At 36.4% G+C, this 20,038-nt stretch overlaps 1 protein-coding gene across 17 annotated transcripts in view; it reads right to left on the bottom strand.

Annotated features, from left to right (window-relative positions):
• ASPH (aspartate beta-hydroxylase) overlaps positions 1-20,038 on the bottom strand; it is a 205,666-nt gene that overhangs the window by 140,858 nt on the left and 44,770 nt on the right. For 10 of the 17 annotated variants that reach the window (XM_054590175.1, XM_054590169.1, XM_054590170.1 and 7 more), the window contains 2 exons: positions 16,084-16,125; positions 2,009-2,101 (listed from right to left, as the gene is read on the bottom strand). In XM_054590175.1, coding sequence (XP_054446150.1) covers positions 2,009-2,101; positions 16,084-16,125 — 135 coding nt within the window. Of the gene's footprint in view, positions 1-2,008; positions 2,102-12,523; positions 13,964-16,083; positions 16,126-20,038 lie in introns of those variants that run through there. The other 7 variants (XM_054590183.1, XM_054590177.1, XM_054590184.1 and 4 more) reach the window with 3 other exon arrangements.

A 20,038-nucleotide genomic window follows, 5' to 3' on the forward strand; every position in this document is an offset into this window, starting at 1 on the left:
TCAACGCCCGTGACAGCTTCCTAACTGGATTCCCCAGTTTTACAACCTTCCATAGGGAACAGCGTGTGAGTAAAGAGAAGTGGAGGGCGACACCCTGCTCCTTTGCTTAACCTTTTCCCGACTCCCTTTGCGGAAAGCAGTGAAGCTCTCCCGAACAGAGGGTAAGACCTCCCCCATCCAGCCCTCACACGCCTCTCCAGACTCCTTCGCTTCAGCACCGTTTGACCTTCGGGGGGGAACGTGCTGCTTCCTCCTCCACTGACTCTCTGACACTCGCTCCTGCTTTCCCCTGGAGAGGGTGGGCAGAGGCAGAGGCCAGACCAAGATAAGTGAAAGACTGATTGGAACACAAGGCAGAAAAAAGCAACTCTGGGTTCTTCTTTCAAAAGTCTGGCTAGTCCAGCAAGAGAGGGACTGGAGAGCAGAGAGGATAGACTGTAGGGATCAAGAGGGGAGTCATTTTTTTGTATTTTAATGAGGTGTGTACCTATGTTTATGGAATAGGTGGTAGCCAAAGAAGAGGGAGAAGCTAAGTCGTATACGAGAAGGGTTAAGAAGGCAACATTTAAACTAAATCAAATATTGCCAAGAAGTTGAAAAGGATAGGGGGTGATAATAAACTCATAGATTTAGGAGGATAAGTTATCATTAATATGCACAGACTAATATTAACAAAAACATTAAGAGTGAAAGTGAATGGCACATTACAGAGTAGGTACTAGCTTTGAAAAAAATTTCTTAATTATAAATTTATCTAGCACAAAGTAAAATCTAAGATGCTAAATCCAAACATATTTAAATTACGTCTTAAAAAAATATCATGCTTGCCATGGTATGCTTATAGCAATTCTACAAGAATGGGAGAAAGAGAGTAAATTCTCCCATGATTATGATTTGAACAAATTTAAAAATCAAATCAACATACTGATCTTAAAAGGAAGGAAGAAAAATCAAGTATTCATCAAAATGATAAAATCAGTCAAAGGGCCAGTTGGACCCAGGACTTCAAGTTGCTGGTAAATGATGTCATACCGAATATTTCCACTAGATGGCAAAATAAAACCAAATACTGATATTTGAGAACTGAGTAAATGACAAAATGAGCAGGAATTAAATAGTATTTTAGAATAAATATCTCAGCACAAATAGGAAGTGATAGTAATGGATTCAAATTCATTTACCAACTTGTGAAGAGCTTTCAGGAGTTTTCATTCAATGGGTCACAGGCCCTTGGGTGACTAAGAAGTCACTTGAATTTATTTAGGAATTAATTCATGAATATGTAAAACAGATTTCACAGATACAGGGAAGTCAGGGAAGCCTTCTGATGTAGAAAGGAGATCCTCATGAAAAAGACTGGGAACTCAGTAGACCTACTCTGCTACAAAATGTGAGTAATGGCGACAGGCTAGTGTGCAGCCTGTCTACTTTCAAGGTGATAAGGTACAGTAGCCCTGGAATCGGAATCAAGAAATGCAGCATTCAGTTCATGACATTCCTAACTGTGTGATCTTAAGCAATGAGCAACCATCTGTCCCTTTAATTCTAATTTTATTTTTTTTTTGATCCTCACCCAAGGACATGCTTATTGATTTTAGAGAGAGGGAAAGGGACACAAAGGAAGAGGAAGTGAAACACCAATGTGAGAGAGAAACATCAGTCCGTTGCCTCGTTTACCCCAATGAGGGACCAAACCTACAACCTAGGCATGTGCCCTGACCAGAACTGAACTCGTGACCTTTCAGTGTACAGGACGACACTCTAATTAACTAAGCCACACTGACCAGGACTGTGTCTTTGATTCTTGATCTCAGAAGTGAAAATCATCCTGTATAAACTTTTACTAAAAAAGAATTAAGTTTACCGTTAAATTCCAGAAGAGAAGAAAAAGCATTTCACAATTCTGTAAACACTGCTAACAAATGATGGGCAAAACATCATTCTGGAAACTGTAAACTATAATGCATAGCAGGCTGATGCCTCCAGTCAGACTTTCAGGAAAGCTTACCTGACCCCTCAGGAACCTGCTCCTTCAGCCAAGGGTATGTCTCAGCCTCTTCTGGTCCGACTGTTGGCTTTGAAGCAGATCTTTCTTTAAGGCCTGCATTTTTATTCACAAAGTTAACTTATATATTTTCTCTTTTTTTGACATGTTAAACCAGGATAAATAATATTATTAAACATTTCATCAATAGTGCAAGTAATTCAGAGTTTACAAGGCTTTATACAAATGAAAACAGTGTTCAGTTTAAAAACTCAAGTAGGAAAATAGTTGGCTCTTTAACTTCACACGGGCCTTTAACATCTCTTTACCTAAGTTAACTTTTCATTAAAAAAAAAACAAAACAAACGTCATTGTTTAAATGTTTACAAATCTCTAAAATAGAAAGTTATGTCTGAAGTTGCCAAAAGCAGCTCAGGATGAGTTGAAGCTATTAGTGTTCATAAATGACAAATGAACAAGAGTTCTAAGAGTTCTAAGTCTTGAATTCAGAAATTCAGCAAAAAGACAACTAAAATATACTTACTTGAACTTTCTATTGTTATTTGTGAGTACATTAATTTTGATTTATATGTTATTTATTCTTTGTGAAAATTATAGTTAAAAGTGAGAACAAACCATGCATAACTATTTACAATCTCCTAAAGGTAACATAAGCAATCATATTATTCCATAAGAGCTAAAAGGTACAGTTAAAAAAGTTCTTTTTTTATGTCTTAAGGAAAATAAAACTTCAGGGTAAATTAACATGAAAGCTGATTTTAAAGTCAACATCAGTCTAAAATATATTATACTGTATTAGTTCTTTGATATTTTATAGGTAGAACATTAAACTATACCCTCCGTTAAATACACTTATTTAGAAGGCTTAGCTAGCTAGGTTCAAGTCTGTGGATCCCAGGTACCAAATCCTGGGTGCCTCTCTACCCCGTTGAGAATCATGCACCAACAGTTGTTACTAAAGGGAATACGTTGTGCATGTCAACAGCCTAGGGTGAAAAGGTCAAGACAGAACTGAGAGGCATTTTTCCAATCTTAAGCACCTTTATAAATTCTTAATGTACATTATTGCAGTATAGAAATTTCTCATTTCAATGTCTTTTACTCTTCTTTTTTGATTCTTCTCATTTTTTCCTTATCATCCCCTTTTCTTTTTACATCTTCATCATCCTCTCATTCACAAAACACAGCCCCACTCTCTCTCCCAAATCCTAAAGACTCTGAGACAGACACACAGGACCACATCTCATCATTTTATTTCCTGTAGTTGTTTTCAACACTACTCACATAAAAAAACCGAACACCAGTAAAATAAACACCAATGCATAGAGCTGTATTTTATTCGTAAAAGTAAAGTAACTTCTAACTATAAAATAGATTCTAAAGGGAATATACACAAATATCCACAGATGTCAACTGTAGTTCATTTTCAGGGGTTGGGGGAGTGGGGTGGGTAGAGACGGAGGCCTGTGAAAACACATCACATTTGAAATGCCAAATGCAAGGCTGAGAGCTCCCAGGCCGTTTTCCACTTCCTCATTCTTACACCTCTCAAATGTTACAAGTATGGAACTATTCATTGCCAAGTTCTGCTGAGTGACTAGGGTAAACCTTAAGGATCTTCAGAATCACACAATTTATCATCGTTCTCAGCACCTCAGAAAACACTTGGCACATAGCAGATACTCAGTAAACACTTGCTGAAGGGCTGGGCACACCCCGTGATGTGACTCCTCAAAGCGGCTGCAGAAAATCCCTGGAGGGCCAGGCTCCTTAGCTGCACTGGAGTGGCTCAGGGCTGTAAAGGTGGGAACAGGTATTCATACAGATTTCCCTACTACTGTTTACCAAATAGATTCATACCTGTGTTCAGCACCCACCAGAACAGCACAACCCTAGTTTGCTGGGGACAGTCCCAGCTGATAGTCCTGGTATAATTATTTTACCCTGAAAAGTATCTCAGTTGGAATGAAAAATTGCAGGGTGATTCTTCACTAATCTCATATGTAGTAGGTTTTCAAATTGTGCTCCAGAAGTTCAATAAGCCATAAAATGTTCCCACCCATCAAAGATATGAATTGCCATAAATCTCCCTCTTACTGGTTCTGAGAAAAGTTTCATTGGAAAAAACATGTTTTTGGTGATAGTGTTTGAAAACTACTAGTACATCAATATTCAGACATAAAATGCCCCTCAAGTAGGATTTCTCTAAATCAACTGGGAGTTATTTGCCTCTAAAATTGAAATTGTAAAACATGAAAAACAGCACAAGGAAGAAAGCATATAACAAGAGAAAATATAGAGCAGTTTCCTTTTCTGCCCAAAGTGGAAGATGAGTGGTAAATTTACTGATACTTGATCACAGCTATTTTACAGAGGTGAAATCAGCACAAAAAATAAACAATATTGTAAACATCAAAAAAGCTGAGGATCATATTAACACATCCCCTTTCCTAAACCTATACACTTCTTAAAATTTAACACATATTCTAGGCTAATTCTTACTGCTTTGAAAACCCATATGGGGAATTTACCCTGGCGTTTCCAAATTTATTTATTTACTGGTATTTATTTATTTTTTGCCACCCAAGTCCGTTTTAGTCCATGAATAAGTGTTCTTCAGAGAATAGGGGTAAATCCATGATGTCTCATATAAGATTTCAGGCAAAAAGTAAGCAAAAACTAAACATGAAAAATAAATACATATAAGGTCAATTCACAATCAAAGGAAAGTTTTTCAAATTAGATTATGAGGTACACATGGTAAGGGTAGAACACTGAAATACTGAAAATGACGTTATGAATGAATGTATCAGCTTTGATGTTCCTGGGACTGCATGTAACAGAACACCAGCTCACACAGGCTGGAGTAAGAAGGAGCTTTATTATCCAAGTTGGGAAGTGTGAGGCGAACTGGCTTGCTCAGCACTGGCTGCATCTTTTAGACAACACAGTATCCAGAAGCAAAGGGCATCTTGCTTTCTCTTGCTCTCCTTTCTTAGGCTTGAGGAAATCTTTCCGAGAAGCCTCCAGTAGTCTTCCCTTTTAATTTTAATAGTCAAAACCAGAACCCACTTCCACTCCTAAACTGGTGATTGAACAGGACAGCCACAATTGCCTGACAGTAATTATCTAGAGTTGAACAAATGTTGTGAGTCAACCACACAGCCCCTACATGATTTTAAAGATTTCATTTATTTATTTGTTAGAGACATAAGAAAGGAGAGAATAAGAGAGGGAGAGAAACATTGATGTGAGATAGAAACATCGATTAGTTGCCTCTCGCACGTGCCCCAACCAGAGACTGGACCTGCAACCCAGGCATGTGCCCTGACCAGGAATCAAAACAGTGACCTTTTCTTTTGTAGCATGATGCCCAAGCAAACTAGCCACATGAGTCAGGGCCCCTATATGATTTAGAAAATAACTTAATTCCCTTAACACATACCTCGTTTTTAATTCTTTGAGTGTATCAGATAAATTAAGAAAAATTTTTAAAATGATTGTATTTAAGAAATATCTAATTTCTCCTCCAATTTTAATTAAAAATGGGAGAAGTCATAAAAAGTAAATGAAGTGAGCACTTTAAATCAACCATTCATAGCAAATTTGATTACCTGACACAATGACCCTGGCCCAGTATTAGTTCATTCACTGCTACCCAGCTCTACCTGACCACATGGAAAACGATAAATGTACTTTCTTTCCATACATATGATATAGTTTAAAATACACATTTTGCATATTGCATTCATTCATTCAATAAATATCTAGCACCTGCTAAGGCAAGGCACTATTTTACAGAAAATATAGACACAAAACCGTTAGCTCCCACAGAGAAGAAACCATGAAAAAATATGAAACGCAAGATGCTGAGCGTATATTGGGTGGGAAGATGATATGTGGAGGAGTCCTCAGGGAGTCCCAGGCCCTTAGGGAAAGGTGGCGGGGCCATCTGCACTACACCGAGGAGGAAAGGACACACTGATAGGATCTGAACAGATTACTGACGGGATTTGAACTGATTCCTGGTAGGATATGAACAGGTGTGTCACTGCTTGGGCAGCTCACGCCGCTGCGGTGAGCAAGGGCTGAGGGCGTAAGAATGGGAAGGGTCCTGGACCGAGGGATCGTGGTTGGAGGCCTTCACTCTGAGTGAAAAGGAAGGATTTGCTTTTCACAAGAATTATATACAAAGCACTTCCTCAACAAAATCTGGGCATTATAAATAGTAATAGGCTTTATATGTTTTCATATACATAAGCCCAGAAAAAGCTAAGACATTTTTAAAATTTGTCAGTCGTTGGTTTACTAATCAGTAATATGAAGATTGGTGAAAATTTTGATGTGACCTACTCCAGCTGCTGTCATTTGTGAAGGTGAATGCTCAGGACTGCTACTGCTTTAAATGCAAGTAGTATAAGAGTTTAAATCAATACGCCCCAAGAATACCCTTAATAGGTCCATGAAATTTGAGAAATATCCTAAGAAATCAATAAACCAGAAAGGAACGCATACGAATTGACCATGCTAATCCTTGTTGTTGTTCCTCGCTTGTATAATCAGCAAATATAGATGTTAGTAGGTACCCCAACAGCAGCCAGGAACTAAGAGCTGCCCCGTGATATGTAGTAAGAATCCCAGATTCAAAGCGTCTTCACACAACTCAAGATGGACCGATTTCAGAAGGAAGAGGACAAAAATCTCGAAAGACTCGAACACTTCAAAAAGGTTCCTATCAAGTTGGTTTTAAGACCAATAACAGGATTCCCCAAAGCCTGGAATGGGGTGGACTCAGTTTAACATCTCACAACACAAGATGGTGTATAGCAGCTCGGGCGCATGAACCAAGAGGACTGCCTTTAAATTCTACTTGAATCCCATCTTAAGCACATTATCAGTGCTGCAACTTTGGTTTCCGCAAGTATGGGAAGCAGGTAGAAAATAGTACCACCTCCATAGAAGGGTTTTAAGAATTAATGAGATAATTTAAAACCAGCAAATGTGTAATTTTTTTCACCAACTTACATTTTCCTTTATTTCTTCTAAAGAAACAAGTTTACCCCCATCTCTGCATACATACACACAGCAACATGAGTACAGTTATAGGCAACTTTCAAGGTGGTTAAAACAATCACTTAAGAAAATTCTGGGTTTTTCTCTTTTAAAATAAAACTCACTTTCCACCTTTCTAAGATAATTTTATATATTCATCACTCAATCAGCATAGAGTAAATACCTATTATTATCAGTTGTTGTGATAGAGACTGAACATACATCAGTCTGGTAGCAAAGTTAAGTCCAGGAATGAAGCAAAGGAATGGGCACGACAACTGGAAGGCGCACAGTCCAGCCACCAAAGAGAGGATCAGAGAAAGCACAAGTGCAGATGGAAATGCTTCAGCTGGATCCTGCAAGAGAGGCAAAAGGTGGCCCACCACAGAGTCAGAAGCACATTCTAGGAAATGATGGGCAGTACTAGCAATAGCTTGTTTCATTATTTTCTTCCTCAACGCCTTCCTTATTTCATAGCATTGCTCTGCAGGGACTATAGCCGCTTTGACCGCCTATATCCCCAGTGCTTGGCGTAGCCCCTGATCAGCTGCAGATACTCAGAATATTTATTGAATGAATCAATAAGTGGAAAATAGAGGTGACACAGCATGTGGGTATTTTTATATAATTTTCAAAAATAACACAGACACTTTAAATATATGACTTCCTCCAATCTTTTAGGGTACAAGAGAAGTAATGTTTGAGGCAAGAAAGAAATGATGGGCAAACCTCTATTATGTATAAATAATAAAAAGTGATACAGTCATAAAGTGAAATTAAATGAGGTATAAAATGAGAACAAAGAAAAGGAAAACATTACTTCCTGCTCTGTAGGGCTTACAAAATTGAAGTTTTTGTAGAAATTGATTTCTATGGAAAAATAATAACCATACTGGTAATAAACATCTAGTTCATGAGGTTTATCCTTAGGCAAACGGAGGAGGTAGGGCATGAAACTGAAGGGTGTTACGGAGGGTTGTTTCAGATTGCCCCCCAAAAGGCGGGTCTGCTATACAATGCTCACCCATTTACTTTCCTAAGAACAAAAACTTTCTCTTTAAATAAAACCAGAGGGAAATGGAAAGAGCTTAACAACAAAGTAAACCTGACTTACTTGATAATTAAATGGTAGTATTTACCATTTCCATGGTATTCTGGTATTTGACAATATTCCCTTATATACCTTCAATTGTCTAAAATTACTCCTGGCCAAGGGTTGGGATGGCTCTGACTGTGAAATACCCATTATGGCCCATCCCACTCAACTCCTTGTATATGCCCAGTGACAGAAATAGATGTAGGGTGAGGAGAAAAACTCCATAAACCACCTACAATTAGTGCAGATGAAATGCAGGGTATAAAATATTCATTGGGTAGCCTGGCCCACAACTCTTCCCCCTCCTTAGGTAAAAACACACACATTTTCTGTAAGGGAACTGGTTTTCCTTCACCACCCCACCCCCCCCCGTTTTAAGGGTAGACACTCACATGACCATGGTCTTGCCAATCACAGCTTTGTTACACCATCGCCCACTCTATAAGGCTGTGAGTTGAATATGAACACATGTGACTCAATTAGGGACAGGCTGCCTGAGAAGGAAGCCAACATTCTGAGGGCCCAGAGATGTTTGAGTACCTAGGTCTAGCATATCTAAAGAAAAAAAAAAATCCGACAGCTGCTCCTTGGGCTTTACAATTATGCGAGCCAATCAATGTTTTTTTTTGTTTTGTTTTGTTTTGTTTTTTGTCCACTAAGTTAACTTGAATGGATTCACATGTAATCAAGGGAAATATGAATAATAAATAAACTTACAAGTAAAACTAAGTATGTTCCTAATATCTTGAGAAAGAATGATGAATGTCTTTTTCTAGAGAAACACTGGGACTTGCAGAACTGGATATTACGAATTTAAAAAATTTTTGTGGACTGGTGTAGAAAACCTCTAAAGACCGTAAAATTGCTTCTGTAGAAAAATGTGGTCCAAGTACAGAGCAAATTTATAAATAAATTTTTCATAGTCTGGTTATTAAATTTATTGATTATACTACATACTTGAATAGTTACTTCATAACTTTTCTAGCCTTTACATTTCGTATCTTGTATCTTCATGTTGCAGCAGTATCCTTTAAATCACAAAGCGTTCTTACAGCTTTACACATATGCAACATTTCTAATCACTCTTATCTGCCCTCTCAATTATCTCAGCAGAGCAACTCAGGTTCCAGTATACCCAATTCACAAAGATACATTACTTGCTAAGGATGAAGGACTTATTTGTCTCACAACCCATTGACAAAAGGAGTAGGAAATCACAGCCCCAGTCCTTCCAAATTTTTAAGCACCGAATGAAACACCTTAGTGGAATTATTACTATTATTCCACCAAAGGCAAGGGAAACATGAGTGCCAACAACGTGCCAGCTGCTATGCACATGCGACACTAGCTAGTTCTCACAACCACCATGAGGGAAAGGTATCATCCTCGGTTTACGAAAGAGGAAAACCAGCACTGCCAAGATGCATTTTATAGTGAAATAATCCAAGTAACCAATTTGGAAAATTGTTACCAATGGGCATTATTAGGACAAGGAATAGTGGAACACACAGGAGAAAAGAACAAAAGCCAATAGACAAATAGTCTTAAGTTAGTAGTCCCCAACCTTTATGGCACCAAGGATCGGTTTTGTGGAAGACAATTTTTCCATGGAACGGGGTGGGGGGTGGGGTTGGCATGGTTTAGGGATGATTCAAGAGCATTACATGCATTATATTCAAGCTCATCCCCTGCTGTTTGGCCTGATTCCTATCAGGCCCTGACAGGTTCCTGTCAGATGGGTACCTATCCATGGCTGGAGGTTGGGGACCCCTGGTTTAAGTCACCAGACCCATTTCTTGGAATATGACATTACAGCTAACTTAAAACATTTAAAATTAAAAATGGTATTTGTTTACTACTTTTCTTTTTTAATGGAAATTGAAGTAAGGAGTCCCATTATCCAAGTAATTATAAGAAACTCTAAAGTTACAGAGTGGCCATAACACTATAAAATATTCTCTATGAACCACATCATGGAATCAATTCCCTGGATTAACTCAGGCATTCATGTGGGCTGTCAATCCTTTACCAGTTTCTTCCTCATTGTGAACTGTTGAGAGAACTGTCTACAAAATGCAAATCACTCATAAAGTAAAACTGAAAGTCGTATAAAAAAAATTTCAAGATGATTACAAGTTATGTTAGAAATAACTAAAACATTAGTTATAACTATGTTTTAACTAACTATTAGTTCTAATAACTAACGCACAAAAAACATTTTTAGCAAAAGAAACACAGAGGATGCACAACAAATGAAAATAAAATCAATGATGTTAAAGTGCTTCAAAACAGAGTAATGCCAATATTAAAGGATAAAAAAGATTCTTGGAAAAATTGACGGGCTGTCAATTATTTTTGTAAAATTGGTCTTTACGATGAGTGTGCTACTCACATGCGAAACACTATCATACAAAGTTTAAGAAAAATTATACCAGTAATGTAATTTTTCAGAATTCTAGGTATCATCTCATGGTAGAATTTAAATAAAAATTTCTAGTGATATGACAAAATACATTTATTCTTAGTATATTTACTTTTCATTTTTCATGACACCTGACTCCCAATTACTTTATATTACATTTTTGTCCCAGTTTATAGTTGACTTTTTTAAGATTTTAATTACCCTTAGATAACTACATGATGCAGAATATAGAAATAACTACGCTCTAAAAAAGTGAGCAAAACTGAGAACGTGAGCCTAATTTTAACCAAGTAGTCATGACCAAAAACTTATCTTGCTGTGTTTTAGTTGCATAGTTATCTAGAGCCAATGCAGCTAAAGAGTGGCCTCAACTTCACTAACATTGTTAAAATCTTTATTTACTGAAGAAAAGGGAAGGAAAGGGGAAAAAAGTTCACAAGAGCTCTTGAAATATTTTTAAATGTTTTAGTTGAGACATTCAAATTCAATTCTTGAGCTCATCAACTCAAAGGAAATTCGGCAGAACTAAAGTATTTCCAAGTGTCTCATTCACTAAACAGCAACAGATGTTTATATTGCTTATGCTGATTAGAGGTTATTCTAAAAATATTTTTTCACTCATTTTCTTAGAATTTTGCCTTTATGTACTCTATGTTCCATGGCCACTGTCCTTCAAACAGAAAGGTGAAAACTGTTACAATGCCCCGAGTAAATGCAATTATAACTCTCTATCCTTCCGCAAGGAAAAAAAAATCACCTACAGAGAAATTAACAATTAAAATTTGGTATCTACATTTGAAAATCAATCCATCGTAGCAGCAAGATCTGCCATCAGAACAATGTTTTTTAAATCTTTTAACATGTATGTGTGTTGAATACCTGTTTTGCTTCAGGTCTTGCCCAGGTCTGTGAGCCTCCCTCTTCTCCCAGAAGCTCTCTCTCCTGTAGGAAACATCTCACGTGGTTTGGTGGGACACACTCTGCCCCACTCAAAGCTTTGTGCATAGAAGCCAGCGTGGGAAAACTAAGTCAGCCCCAACTACACAGTGTTGTTGTGACAATGGTGTGTGGGTGTGACAATGTAGTTGTGACAATGGTCACAGATGGTCACCAGGCTTAACCAGGCCAGTGGTAAATTCTCCCCAGGACTTTTCTCCCAGTCATCCCAGAAAACTTCCTCTTTGCACTCAGACTGCTAAGCCAGAAGGGTAGGTCAGGTGCTTGCTGTAGGTCCTCTCCTTCACTGCGAGGCAGCACCTCCATATAGAATAAAGTCAAGCAGAAATCAGCAGAGCCAAGATTTGAGCAGAGAGTCAGGAAGAAATACAGCTCTGATTACAGGCCTGTGCTTGGGATCTGTTAACATGAAGCCAGTGCCCCTGTATTTGCTAAACAAATAAACCACACAATTCCCCTTTTGGTTTACTGTGTTCCTGGAATCTACAAAACAACAAAGCTCTGACTACTCAACATACAAAACCCCCAGTTACCACACTACCATTTCTTTGGGCCTCAATTTTTAAATAAAACAATAGGGTCAAATTAGATGCAGATATTAAATTGAATAATCTCTAGGATTTCCCTCTTAATGTGTAAATGTACTATGTCAGTTGGAATTTTTGTCAATGAAATGTCTGTGTTTGACTTTAGGCTGTAAAAATTGCTAGCATATAAAAAAAGATGCACAATACTTTTAGGAACATCTGTACTTAATTCTTACGTATTACTCACATGAAGTTTCTTTAATTAGGTCAAAATACCAGTTTTTAAGATCTTCATAGAAAAAGATAAATAATTTTTTTAAATAAAATCTTTGTGACAGCACTTTCAATTCTGTTAAAACAAATCAGGTTGCCCCTAATTCAGTAACTAAATCTTACCAGCAGTCACAATCAGAGATTTAAGAGCTCATGCACAGAAAAGTACAAACCATTCGTAGAAGTGTATTCAAACTGAAATTTCATTTTATTAAATGTTTTCTTAACTAAATTCTGACCTCTAGGTAGATCTCAAATTTACAATTCTTTAGAAATGGTAAACAGTTATGATATAATCAAATACAAAAACTATATGGCATTCCACCAAAATAGCTTGACAAAACATGCTATGAAATGAAAACATATACTATTTTGAATAATTAAAGCTTTACTACAACTTTTCTGTGTCTGTAAAGATATAAATAAAAGTGTTATAAAATTGTTCTTATAAATACAATTCTCTCTTTTTTTTATGACTGTATCCAGAGTTCTCAGGACCGTGCATCTGGCGCACAGCATTTATTGGGTGACAAAGGATGGGACAGGACCGGTGGAAAAGGGAGAGCAACTGAGGAGGGCAAAGGAGGGACAAGGCTTGGTGAGATGAAGGAGGAGGTAAAGGAAAAGATAGAGAGAGAGATGGGAGGAGAGGGGAAAGCTGATTAGTCTGGGGAGAACCTGAGGAAAGGGCATCCCCCTAAGAGACAAGGGGATGGCTGGCCAGAGCCTGGGGAGGGAGGAATACAGGGATGCCACTTGAGCTTGAGGAGGTGACCTCAGAAGGGAAAGGACAGGGATGGGGAAGAGGGAAGCAGAAAGAAGGCAGGAAGAAAACCAAGGGCAAATAAAGAAACTTGGTACCTTCCTACCTACCTGAGCACTTATCATACCTGGAAGTTATGTCATTCTGCATGTAAATACTATTTCAAATCTTAATATTCCTATTCCATTCCAATAAAAGTATTTAATATATTAATAAGTTCATTACAATTCATATTATACATATACATTTATCTGGATACATGAATAAATTAATAAAAATAGAATATTATTACATCATTTTTATTACATATTTTTAAAGCTTCATCTTTTAAATTTAGAAGCATTAGACAATGTACTGAAACTTCAAAGACTTTACTTGCTGAGCACCAATAAAGACATTCAATGGCTAATTTACACATTTTCCCCAACCAGAGCAATACTACATTCTCTACGCCCCTTAGCAGCAAAACGATAAGGACCATTACCATTTCCTGGGACCATGATGTTAGAGCTTTAGTTCTTTCTTTTCTGGTTATTTCCCTTTGCTAAATGTGCCTGTTTGGTAGAACTTCTTCCATCCTTTCTGTCATCTTTGTCTCTGGATGTCATTTTACCAGAAATATCCTTTATATTTGTTGATTTTTTCCTGTTTTCCTTGGCTTTAGAACCTTTATCTAGTCCCACTTTCTCCTTTTCTCTGTCCTTTTTACTCCTCGGGGACTCTTTCCTGGATATATCAGAATCAGCAATTTTCTTGTCCTTCCGGTCGTCCTCTTTTTCTTTCTTCCCCTTTTTTCTCTCTTCATTCTTACTTTCCTTTCTTGACTCTGGCTTCTCCTTTTCCTTCTTAAGCTCTTCTTTAGTGAATTCTTTAACATTCAAGTTATCCAATCAAAGGAAAAAATGTTTATTGAAAGAATCTTAATTCATAGGACAGAAGCTTAGTGCAAAAGCATTGTCTGTTTTTAAGTCTCTCCCCACACATAAAATGATCATTCAGAAAGTGACTTTAATATACTACTTTTAAGTTGGTTAAAAACAGATGCTAACCTCTATAAAGTATCGGTTATAAAAGAAATTCTAGAATCTTGTTGTCATATTTTTCCAGTTTAAAATATGGTATAATTTGTCTTAAAACAAGGTTAACATGCAATATTACTCAAATGAGTGCGTCCATACAGGCAGTACTTTACAATGTTAACAAACTCACATTTTGCAACTATAACAACATAATTAAAGGAACACTGACAACATAAGCACAAATTTTCCATAACTTGCAAGTATTCTCACAGATAATTTTAAAATTTTTACCCCTAACAAAAAAATTATGTCCTTAAAATATTTGTGCTTTTAATCCTTGAAAACAACATAATGAAAAATTAAATTCCATTTAATTTTTAATTAAGAAAAATATAATATCCATTGAGTATAAATATTTAAATTCATTATCTATAATATCTAAAATGACAGGAAAAATTCTTTTCTGCTCATATTCAACATTATAAAATCAGTATTCCTTTAAATATGTTTCCTGTTAATTTATGTAGAACCACTCAAGCCAATATTTATATATGTTGTCCATGCTTACAGGGAAGAAAGCAATTCAATGGAATATACAGGTAATTCCAAATCTCATATAAGATATTGCTTTCAACTTGCTTTACATAATGTTTAATAGGGCCGCTAGATAAACATGTAAATTTCACCTTCTTGCTCTCTCATTAGGAAATCATAAGACAAGCAAAATATTTCTTTAATATAATAAAATATGGAAGATGTTTTAGCCCACAAAAATCATGTAAAACTCACACAGCGCAAAACATTATTCAGTTCCTCCCGGAAAATCTTATTAAAACTTGTAAAAATGCAAACTAGCATTCACAAAGAATCAACCATCCGAGGCCTCATCTACTTCAGTACTATTCACAGAGCAACACAGATAACAACACGGAAGGAGCAGGAAGCCTGTGCAATGCCGTCAGGTCTCATTCGGCATACTGCTTTTAAAATATTAAATCTTTAATGCTTCCTGTGCCTCTCTAGATCAAAACAAAATTATACTTTATTGGCCATTTATTTAGTAATTACTTATGTAAGAATAAAATAGTGAAAATTCTGCTTTCTTTCCCAGAAAGTATTCAGGTGAGATACAAAGTTAAAACATTAAAATTTCCTAATCTTAAAATTAAACTACAAATCACAAAACCCTGCAACTCACATAGTGAAAGTCTCAGCTATTAATGTTTCACCAAAAGCATATAAACAAACTACAATTATGACAAGCAGTTAAGCAAAAAAGAATATTACAAATTTATTTTTTTTAAAACCCATGCACTTCCCCATGCTCCTCTCTGTGAAGGACATAAATATTTACATGTAAAAAAGAAAAACCAAAGGGATATAAAGTAGGCTGTAAACGTAAGCTGCTAGCCTACAAAGAACAGTTCACAGCTATAATCATTTTTAAAGAATTATTAAATATGGCAAATTATATACCAACATAATACAGTGTTCCAGATTATAAATCTAAGTTTTCATTTTACTGAAAACTGTAAGTTTGCTCACACTAGCTTTTATTGTACCCTAAGTAAGTTTCATCAGAGCTTTTGGAGAAGTGAAATCAATCACTGATGAATTTATCTTTTTTCAACAGTAATTTAAAAATTCAAACTAAGATTTTAAGTTGGAGGGTAGGATGTATATATGTCAATTTATATATAGTATACCAATATTATGATATTGCTATATATGTTCTTAATGTGATGACTTACAAAGTTTGACATTATGAAAAGAAAATTATTTACTATTATAGGCTTGAGGCAGAAATGAGGTCTTGATAAAAGTACTTATGACCAAAGGTGCACCCAAAACCAAAAAGCAATAATGTTTAGCATTAGTAGCTGCATTTACATAACATATCTAGAAAATGTCATGCATTTTCAAGCATTAAACTTGATTCACTCAGGCTAATTTCAAAAATAGAATATACCTTTGGCCTTAGTTTTTCTTTTGGCTACCCCACCAGGTCCTTCTGTTGATATTTACAAGATGAAAATAGGTTATAAACAAAATATTAAGATAACTGAAAAATAAGTATCTACCTAATAGTTAAAATTAAAGTGTCTGTTAAACAAATTAAGTTAAATGCACCATTTAAAAAAATACACTCCTTCAACATATATCATTTATGTCATTTTAAAACCATACTTTCACTGTAACAGAAAAATGCATTATAATCAGCCTATGATTTACCATATTTGCCATGTATAATGGACACTATTTTGCCCAAATTTTTGAGGGAAAAACAAGACTGTGCATTCCATAGGAATAATGTGTATGATTCATATTATACATGGGAATTAGTACTAAAATGTGGGTGCCTATTATACATGCAAGTGCATTATACACAGCAAAGTACAGTAGTCAACTTCACAAGTTGCCTTAGACATGAAAGACTTGTCGCCTTTAGAAATGTGTAATTATCATGGGAAATGGCGCCTCCTTCTCAGGGGTGCAATGATAGTCAGTGGACTTCTCCTCGCTGATCGGATGATCAATGGCAAGACCCAAAAGTGAAAGGACCTGGGGATTTTACTTCCGTACCAAATCATCATTATCATCCCCCCCAAAAGGATAGCATATTTCAGTAGAATTTTAATCTTTACTGTTTGAATAATCATTACTTTTTCCCACATAGTTTCAAACTTTATTTAAAATTTACACAAGTAAGAAATACACTGTTATGAAGGTATATATTAAGCTTGTTGCCCTTTATCTAAAATCTTTGTAACAGCTTTTTATTTCCTCTCTTGGCCAATGAAAGTAGTGATAATGGGTTTACTTTTAACCCTCTAACAAATGTCAATACAAAATCTCTCTCTGTACACTCTTACCCCATACAAGTTCTAGTTAGCATTCCAGCCAACCGATGTTCCCCTTGTCACATAAATCCTTTGTTATTCTCATGTGTCAGCACACTTTCCCAAGGGGCATTCCAAGAGGACAACCCATTTCCCGGGCCAGCGATTTGCAACCTTTTTCATCCCACAGCACACACAAACTCTTGCAGCACACTGGTTGAAAATCGCCGTCCCGGGCACATCAGGGTGGGAGGTACGGTGATCAGTGTTCCTCCCCTGGGAGGCAGCAACACGTACAATCTGCCACTCGACAACTGAGGTCACAAGAGAGCCCCCTAAGCCCTTTTACACTTATTCCCGCTGGAAGCTGCAGCAGTCACTCCCCGCTGTTTCTCCAAACCGTAATCACACTCCCACTTCCAGGTTCCATCAAATGACACAGTCCATTGGAAAATGGTAATTTATTTTTGTTGAACTATCCCCATCATCATCCTGAGAGTAAAAGTATTGGTATGTCTTACCACTGACTACATTTTCATTTTTATTTTTTTATGAGTTCAGTTTTCTTAATTTTTTAATTTTTATTGTATTTTTTCCATTACCATTTAGTCCCCTTATATCTCCCACCCCCCACAATCACCACACTGTTGTCCGTGTCCATGAATCCTTTTTCCTTTTTGCTCAATCTCTCCATCCCTTATTCACTCCCCACTCCCTGGTAGCTATCATCCTGCTCTCCATCTATGACCCGAGTCGGTCTCTATTTTGCTTGTTAGTTCAGTTTGTTCCTCAGATTCCACATGAGTGAAATCATATTGTATTTGTCTTTCTCTGACTGGCTTATTTCACTTACCTATTCCATGTAGCTTTCTATATCTGTCCAATTACTTGATATACATATACAACCATAACCAGTGTGTGATGACAATTACTTTTCCCAGAAGAACCTAATCCTTTCCCAAACTCTACTGAAAACAGCATGCCGCCTTACAATGCTGTAGTCTTTCTCAGACTGATTCTCACTAAAGTTTATTTCAGAATAAAAATTATTCTTATAAGGTCAACTTTATATATAGGTATTATCCAATGTACAAACTAAATTAGCATAAGTCATTAAAATGCACTGTTAATGATGCTAATGTCCCCTGAGTCCTGCAGGTTCTTGAAATGCAGCCCTGGATTTTTCTGTTAAAAATAGAGCAGCAAAAATCAGACTATGTACTCTCTACACCCACTGTAGTCAAAAGAGCTATACTGGTGAAAAGGTTAAAGTTAACTTTTTTACTAATAAACTAAAGTATTAGATCAGCATCAGATCAATGATACAGGAAAAATAATAAGTACTTAAAACTTTTGCATTTTGGGTATAAATCCTTAAAATGGTACAAATTAACAATGTGCAATGTATTAATACATAAAATTCCAAAGTACCAATTTAAGCTACTTTTCCTAAACTTAAAGAATATAGTGAATAATTTTTCAATGCTTTTGACATGACAAATACTGAGCTGATAATTTAAGTCACAATTATCATATTCAGTCTCTGAAAGAAATAGTATAAACTTGGAAGAAAGCACAGCTCTTGGAAAACTGGAACTTAATAGAAAAGCCCCTAAGTATTGAAGAAAAGAGAAAAGAGTCAAAAAGAAATGCAGTTCTAAAAATCAAAGGAGCTTTTTAAGGAAGGAAGGCACGAACAAAGGTGTAGAATGAGGACACTGCTGAATTAAGCTAATTATTAAATGTCCCATAAGGTTCTCCAGATTACAGTTTCACAGTACAAGAGGCGGTCACATTACAGTGATGAGAAAACACTGGTATGCAAAAACACAGGGTGCTAATGAGGGCCACTCTTACCTCCTTAGAAGAAAACTGATCATATATGTATCAAGATTCCCAAGATTCTCAGGGGGCACAAAAGGAGTAAAGTTTTGAAGAATTTCCGTTGTATTTGTATGCACTGAGGGCAAGAGAAAAACAAAGGCTTGCCTAATGCAAAAAGAAACTGAGTTAATGAGAAAGGGTGAAAATGATGAGACCAGAAGAAGCGGGTGCAGACATAAGGGAAAAGGTTGGCTTTGGAAACCAGGAGATGCCACATCTGAAAAAAATGACCAATGAGAGAAGAAACGATGATTCAAAAACTAAGAGTAAATAAATGTCATACAGCGTAAACAAGGAAAAATAATGGAACCCAAACCATGGCTGACTACCTTAGAAAAGGAGAAAGCAAAATCACCTCTACAGAGGAAGGAAGATGGAAGAGCTGAAAAGTCTGGAATACCTACTGAAGAGAGTAACTGTTACATCAGTGAGCACCTCACAGAGGTTTGATTCAGGGATATTTATAACAGTCCTTTCTCCAACCAGCAGTGTGAAGCCCATTGGTGCTCCAGGATTAATGACAGCATGTAGAGGGGAAAAAAAGACAAGTTTGGGGAAGCAGAGAAGTGGCCCCAGAGAAAAGCACAAGGCATATATGTAAGACTTTGCTTTTATATAATTCCTAACTGTAGGCAGAATTAATTTTTTAATCATTTATAACTATGGTTGATGAGGAGTCTTTACAGTGTCAAAAGTCAACAAGGGCAACCCTATTTTTCCAGGAAGGAAAAAAGGAAACAATTCTATCAAACAATAAAATTCCTGATAATGCAATAACTCCTCAAAAATAGCCTGGAAGTAGTATGGAGAAAGTTAATCAATTAGAGACTAACAAGGAAGCGTATTTGGTATTCTGCAACCCATTTGGATAAGTTATTTTTCTTGATAGAATACATTCTAATTGAAAGGAGTCATCAAAGAAGCATTAAGATGTGATTGCAGCCAAAGAGAATGTCAATAAATAATCACCATGTTGTTTACTTCCTTTTTGTCCTGTGTATTTATTCTGATGGTTTCTAAGTAAGTATTATTAATGGAATTGTTGACTATTTGGAAATTCTCATACAGAAATTTGAAAAAAGCAGGTCTAATTTTCTCTCTTTAGAACATGAAGGAGTTGCCTAATGGTAATAATGTTATTTTGGCAACTGCCTCAGAGCCACATATTCCCCCACATTTTTAAAATGAAATGTTCTGTTT

Source organism: Pteronotus mesoamericanus, unplaced genomic scaffold, assembly GCF_021234165.1.
Source record: "Pteronotus mesoamericanus isolate MK-2021 breed Mesoamerican mustached bat unplaced genomic scaffold, CSHL_Meso_final scaffold_174, whole genome shotgun sequence".
NCBI classification, from domain to species: domain Eukaryota; kingdom Metazoa; phylum Chordata; class Mammalia; order Chiroptera; family Mormoopidae; genus Pteronotus; species Pteronotus mesoamericanus.